Genomic DNA, 7,658 nt, shown 5'->3' on the forward strand with positions numbered 1-7,658 from the left:
CTTTTCCTTTCTCCCTCCTACTTTCCTTCCTTCCTTCTTTCCTCCATCCTTCCTCCCTTCCTTCCTTCCTTTCTTCCTTCCTTCCTTCCTCCCTACCTTCCTTCCTTCTTTCCTCCATCCTTCCTACCTTCCTTCCTCCCTTCCTTCCTTCCTTCCTTCCCTCCTCCATCCTTTCCTTCCTTCTTCCTCCCTCCCTACCTTCCTTCCTTCTTTCCTCCATCCTTCCTACCTTCCTTCCTCCCTCCTTCCTTCCTTCCTTCCCTCCTCCCTCCTTTCCTTCTTTCTTCCTTCCTTCCTTCCTTCCTTCCTCCTTTCCTTCCTTCTTCCTCCCTTCCTTCCTTGACTTGAGGACAACACGAGGGTTGAATTGGTGTTGAACATCACGAGGTCAAGAGAAGAAGACTGAGCTTTCACTAGGCAATGTATACAAGTCATCAAATGTAAAAAAACCAAAATCATCTTAACATACTTTAGTCATTCAACATTATTACATGATAAAAATACAAAAAAAAGTCCAGGGTCAAAGACAGTGTCTCAGTGCAGAACAGCTAAATAATCAAATACTTCAGCTTTGTGCATAAAAAAAGTTGCAAGTAAAGTAAAACATTTATTATTTCTTGTCTTCTTTGTCATCTAACAGGGTTTAACGTACATGTATTCTTAAAAATAACTCAACCCAACAATTCCCTGTCAGAGCAAAACACAATGAGATAACAAAAAATGTTCAATAAAAACAGAATACATTATATCACTTTATCCATTTTCCATTCTTCGTATGGTAACAATCAGTCTCTCTTGATTAAAATATATATCTTTTTCTTTTTTTTTTGCTTGTCTGTGCTTGAGATGAGCTTGTCTTAGTTGTTGAATTTAATTCCCAAAGACAGATTCACCCCGAGCGACTCATGTGTTTCCAGTGTCACAGCACACCAAGCTGTTAACTGTAGACCTCTATTCTACTCTGTGGCCTTTACAACAATTACTACCGCATGAAAAAACCCCTTAAAATAGTCCCTGTTCTGGCTTTTGTGTGTGTTACAAGTAAGATGGAGAAATGGCTGTACATGTATGTGCCCTACATACACATGTGAGTATGTGGGCATGTACATGTGAGGTAATGTGTGGCTGTTTCATGCACAGAGCAGTCCATTTAATGAGAGATGGTCATTTTCCCTGAGGGCTAACGAGTCCAGCTGTCAGCACAAAGTCATTTTAGACTAAAGAAATGCGGACTGATAGAGAGACCGATACATGGACACTGTACATGATTACTGACAGTCCATAATTAATTTGCCTGGATAGGTTGTGGGGGGTTTTGTGTGAGTGTGTGTCTTTATTTCATACAATTTTTCACAACACATCCACTTCCTGTCTATCAGAAAGCATGAATAGAAAAAGTACTTTAACATCATCATAGCATAAATGCACGAACACGGTCGACTAGCTTTCAAAAGCTCTCTTTGTCTGCTTTCACTCTAGAGTTTCCTTTATATTGTGCAATGTAAAAAAACATATATATGCTGTATATATATATATATATATATATATATGGAAAATCCCTCTGCTTCAAATAATTACAAATAACAAAAACTCTTTCAAAACCGACCAAATGCCACTGCAGTACATTGCTCAAAGAATGATGCTTTACAGTGGCTAGTATCAATATTTTTACAACAACAATGTATCAAATGACAGTGTGAAGTTTCAGAGTGATGCACCTACAGAGAAATACCACCTTACTTTGCTCTTCACTTTGGCTTTATGGCGCTTTATAGAGTCATTGTTTACCTGTCCAGCCTCAACTTTACTGTTAGTTATTCTGTTGTTGCCCCCTAGTGGCCAAAAACTGTTAATGAAGGTTTAAAGATACATAAAAACCTGCATTAATAGATTTTTGCCACTTGGGGGCAGCACAACTCGCTGTACAACATCAAGCAAACAGTTTCCTTCTTCCACGTTCAATACACAGACAGATATTTGCCCTCGCCTGGAGATTTGTTTCTTCCAATCCGACATATAAGTCTACCTACCACTCCCCTTTTAGCTATGTTTTGGTCTCCATTTAGGAAATATCAGCATTTTACCTGCTGAATTTTCCACTATCTTCACCTGTTTGTTGTTAACTATATCTGTCTGTAGTTTGGAGCTTGGTAGATAGGGAACAGTGGATTTATCTGAGCTCCTTGGTTGCTGCCATTAAAGACAGAGAGTGTCAAAAACAGCAAAGTTGCAAGTCTAAAATCCAAAAACAATTAGCTGAAAGACAAAGCTCTCTAACCCCGAGGAGAGAGTCTTGATTCTATACGAATGTATCAATACAAGCCTTTCACATACCTACTGCAATAATATTTTACATTGATTATATCAAACTATTGATTTGTTACTTTAAGTTACTTTACTATCTCTAATTATCATAATACATAGTTGTTCTTGACAGTAAACCTAAACAGAATTTATGACTCTTAATCCAAACCTGTAGTTCAGCATAGTTCTGTTTGCAGCAGCTGGCTACACATACTTATCCATGTCTGTCATCATATGTAGCAAACAAGTCAAGCGACAAGGAATTTAATATGACTCTTGTCTGCTACTGAAAAGATTCAAATAAGTATAGTAGCAGAACTGACAATATAAAGCAACTGCTGCAACTGTATGTTTTATTGTACAATGCATTTGTTTTTCAAAGCTTTTACTGCAATCGGTCCAATGGCTCCCGCTAAAGCCCCAATGGCTCCCGCTAAAGCAAGTCTAAAATCCAAAACAATTAGCTGAAAGACAAAGCTCTCTAACCCCGAGGAGAGAGTCTTGATTCTATACGAATGTATCACTACAAGCCTTTCACATACCTACTGCAATAATATTTTACATTGATTATATCAAACTATTGATTTGTTACTTTAAGTTACTTTACTATCTCTAATTATCATAATACATAGTTGTTCTTGACAGTAATCCTAAACAGAATTTATGACTCTTAATCCAAACCTGTAGTTCAGCATAGTTCTGTTTGCAGCAGCTGGCTACACATACTTATCCATGTCTGTCATCGTATGTAGCAAACAAATCAAGCGACAAGGAAGTTAATATGACTCTGTCTGCTACTGAAAAGATTCAAATAAATATAGTAGCAGAACTGACAATATAAAGCAACTGCTGCAACTGTATGTTTTATTGTACAATGCATTTGTTTTTCAAAGCTTTTACTGCAATCGGTCCAATGGCTCCCGCTAAAGCCCCAACAACTCCACCCACCACTGCTCCAGCGGCGGCGCAAAGTGGACCCCCAACAGCTCCTGCAGCAACCCCAATTGTCATCCCGACTTCAGCTGTTGCTGACATCATACCACCTTCAGTAAATCTGTTTTTCTTCTCAGCCTTTTCTCTTGATTGTCTTTTGTAGTCTTCATCCAGCTGCTTTAGTTTGGCCTTCAGCTGTTCTCCTTGAAGTATGGACCTCAGTTTTGCTTCTTCTCTGCGTTTCTTCTCTGCATTAGCTTTCATAATCATCTCCGCTTTTTCTTGGATTGCTCTTTCAGCCTCCTGTAATAGTTCATTTGTGTAAAATCTTCCACCATTATAATTGACCATTCTTTTTATCTTATCAAGCAGCTGAGGTACCTGACTCTCACTGGGATCTTTGTTGTTAAAGACATGATACCGCCCATTACATTTTGAAACAAAATGGCTAAGTTTGGGACAGCGACTGATAAAATCTTCAACTGTTGTGCATCCAAGTTGTTCACCATGAGTGAAGAGGACCACGAAGTAGTCTGCAGCTTTGTTGCCGAACACCATCTGTAGGAGTTCAACTGTCTTAAGTTCCTCCTCTGTGAATCTGTCCAACTTGATCACAATCAAGAACACATGAGGACCAGGAGCTGAGAGAGAGATGCACATTCTCAGCTTTCTGATCACCTCATCTTCTTTGTACTTTGTGTCATAAATCCCTGGTGTGTCAATCACTGCAACCCTGCATCCAGCCACTGTTCCTCGTGCCTTATCACACTCTGATGTCACAGAACACGGTGAAAGGACTGATATAAAAGCCTCTCGGTTTAGGATGGTGTTTCCCGATGCACTCTTTCCATTTCCTGTCTTTCCAATCAGTATGATTCGAATTTCCTCATTTGGATCCAAGTCTACAAAAGAAAGTGGGTCTTTAGTAGTTGGCAGGATGAGTGAGATATTTAATTTAATATGCCTTAAGACACCACATTGCTTTTAAATATGTAAAAGCAATGTAACAGCACTACAAAGTTCTTGTAGAGTTCACACTAGAGAGTCTTATTGACAAGTGAGTCAGATCAGAATGTCCGACAGTGAGAAAAACAAAACATCCCAAACTTTATTTTACCTCATGATGGTCTGAAGGCCAAAATGTGAATGAAATAAAACGGGTAAAAGTGCATGGGATTTTTGTTGTTTTCACAATTATACTCTGTCAGTAATGTGCTATTGAAGAATAACAACTTTGTTTTGCCTGTGCTTTTGTCTGTTATGAAAGATATTTGCTAGGTAGATGAGCTTGATTAGTTTTCTTTTAATTATTTTAATTCTATACAAATGTATTAATTGCACATTAAGAAAAAAGGATTAAATGAAAATGGACCGAACCCTAACCCAATGCCTAAATGAAAAGCAAACGTATAGTATAATATTGGCAATGTCAATATTTCACATTTAAGTGAAACAAATAAAAGTTTGGCATTTGCAACAAGTAGTAATGGAAAATGGAAAAACTGTGTAAAGAACTGCTTAAGATAAAATAAAATCTACTCATCTATGTGAGAAAATGTGTTTTATGTCCTTTACTGAACCAGTTAAAGTCTTGATATTAGGGGAAAGAAAGACCTAGCCAAGAATGCAGCATAAAACTATTGCTACAACAAAAAATACAGTACAAACGACATAAGTAAGATATCACAATGTTGCAAACGAAATATCTGCTTAGATACAGGTAGCTGAATTTCCAAAACGATTCAAATAAAGTAAAAGCAATAAATTAGAAGCAAAAGCAATAGCACTGTTGTCCAGATTAGCACATGGAAGCAAAGAAAGTGATAGCACAGCTAACAAAATATGATATCTGTAATATGGAGCAAATGTAGCTTAAATTCTGTTAATAAGTCAACTGTATTGTATTTTGCAATAAAAGATCACTACCATGAATTTTCATGCACAATGCAGACCATACAGTGTGTCTCGGAAAAAAGAAATTTGATTGCTGTATGAGGTTGAATAAACATGTCATAATAAAAACAAGTAAATAAAAAAAGGTTTACCTCTGCGCTTGACCTTTGAAGTTGCCATGTTCACAGCACCTGTCTGCATTCGCCTCTGAATGCCGTCGTCTATGTTTCAGAGATTTAGTGTTGACACAGATGTTTAAATCCACCCACTTACGAGAACTGAGGCTTTTGGAGATACATTCAGTACATTTCTGTTCCCTTGCGTGAAGCTTGGTACTAAAGGTGTGTCGCATTCCATCAAATGTTGCCTGATGACAGTGAGTCAAGTGTTGCTGGTAATCTGCTAACTGAAAGTATGCTGGTTGGCATGATAGTGATTCTGGAAATGCTCAGCCTTTAGATTAATGTCTCTTTACTGACAATATGTTTTTTTATAGAAAATAACAGCACTGACTCATTCACATACCTGTTCCGATTTTGGTTTCCGATATATTTTTATGTGATTTAATGATTATACATTTATTAAAGGGAACTGAGTGTAATAAAAGCTTGGATTTGCTTAAGTTTATATATTTTTATTGGTGTACTAAAGCTTGGATGTTAGACACTGTATTACAGGGTAAATTTACCATAATCTGAAGTGTCATTCCCCTACAGCTTTCCCTCTATCTCTGTTTCCTCCGAGACACAGTTTTCAGATCACAATTATGTTTTCTCGTGTATTGTGCTAAATGCAGTTCAGAGAGTCTTTCAGTTTCAAGCACATGCCAGTTTTCCCTTTGTTATCTCAAACCATCTCTGGTTTCATACAGTTTAAAATGCAGAGCTAGCAAAGGAAAGATTGAAACTCTTCCTTTCAGCTGCTTGTTTGCTTTTATTAATTTTACACATTGATAATGATAATAATGATAATGATGATGATGATGATGACGATGACGATAATGATAATGATGATGATGATGATGATGGTGATGATGGTGATGATGATGATGATAATGATGAACATGCAATGCCAAGTCAACGGAGAGAGAAAACATTGTGGGACAGAAGGAGATACCATATCTATAATACCATAACATGTAAAATACAACTAATGTGAAGTACAAAATTTGACCAAATGGGAAATAAGTTAGTTAAAGGATGGATTCACAACTCTTCACAAGTCTTTCTTGAAAAAAGTTGGTTACTGAGAAGAAATGTGTGATTAAATTCCAGTTGCTTATGAATGTTGATGTTTATGATTGCAAAGGAGGTTACATCTCAGGAGGTTTTTTCCTCATTTTTTAAATATTGAACATGTTACTGGATACATATATTTCTGTTTTTAATTATTTGAAAACATATTTTGTAAATAAATCGTGATGTGGGCTTAGTTGGAACACACATGGGCTTGGTGTGACAGTACCAATTAACTAATTAATACATTTTTTCAAATGAGATAAATCTTGCTTTATAATAGCTGCTTGTTTGTTGATTTGTTCAGACTTAGTTTGCTTTACTTTTACTGTGTGCTGCTTATGTCACTCTGTGTTTTATGCGTATTATAACTAACTTGTCTTATAATGTTTTAAATCTGTTTCTTGATTTCAGGCTGCCAACTCACACCAGGGACAACAGATGAAAAATAGCCTTTGGGCTAATTCTGGCATATTTACAGATATATTTATTAATATGCACTGTCCCTGACAAATAAACTAATAAAATAAAATAAAAAAATCATCCTTATAAATCATGAAAAACACCTGAACTTGGATTTTGGTGCTTAATGGGTACACTTACAGCCGAAAACATTGGTTAGAAAATCAGAAAAGTCATCAAAAAGTCATCAGTTACATTACTTTGATTAAGCAATTTAAATAGTTACATTTCTTATTAAATTTAAAAAAATAATAATTAGCAATCTGCAACCTATTACATTTCCACGACAGACTTTGAAAAGCTCTGAACCTAGATATCCTCAGTGAAGAAGCAACATGAGCAGTTTTTAGACATCAGGTGGCAGTGTCACTACCCGATGTGAGTCGCCTACCCGATGTGAGTCTGACATGCGCAGTAGCGTTCTCGATCGTCCGCCATCTTGGACGGATATCTACGGCAACACCGCTTGGACAAACTACTGCTACCATAGGTAAGACTGGTTTTTTGTGCGTTGCGTTTCTCGCGCATGCGCCATGACGCTACCTGACGTCAGTCTACCGCGCTTTGTATCTATCCGCGCTGTTACCCGATGTGAGTCGCGCATGCGCCACTTTTCAATCTTGCACCGTCAATTTCAGCGGATTGATTAAATCGGTTGTCATAAATCAATACATTTTGTAATCAACATTATTTTAATGAAAAACATGAATATATATTGCAAGACAGATAGAAGACACAGACAGACACACACAGAGAGAGACAGACACACACACACACACAGAGACAGACACAGAGAGAGAGACAGACAGACACACACACACACACACAGAG

The 7,658-nt window shown here is 37.2% G+C and overlaps 1 protein-coding gene across 1 annotated transcript; it reads right to left on the reverse strand.

Annotated features, from left to right (window-relative positions):
- Window positions 1–3,168: 3,168 nt before the first annotated feature.
- On the reverse strand, window positions 3,169–4,359 carry LOC128359951 (GTPase IMAP family member 9-like). Its single transcript, XM_053320262.1, has 2 exons — window positions 4,355–4,359; window positions 3,169–4,201 (listed from the first exon to the last, which is right to left on the reverse strand). The coding sequence occupies exons 1-2, from the start codon at window positions 4,357–4,359 to the stop codon at window positions 3,169–3,171; spliced, it is 1,038 nt and encodes a 345-aa protein (XP_053176237.1).
- Between the last annotated feature and the right edge of the window lie 3,299 nt (window positions 4,360–7,658).

Source organism: Scomber japonicus, chromosome 6 (genome assembly GCF_027409825.1).
Source record: "Scomber japonicus isolate fScoJap1 chromosome 6, fScoJap1.pri, whole genome shotgun sequence".
Lineage (NCBI taxonomy): Eukaryota > Metazoa > Chordata > Actinopteri > Scombriformes > Scombridae > Scomber > Scomber japonicus.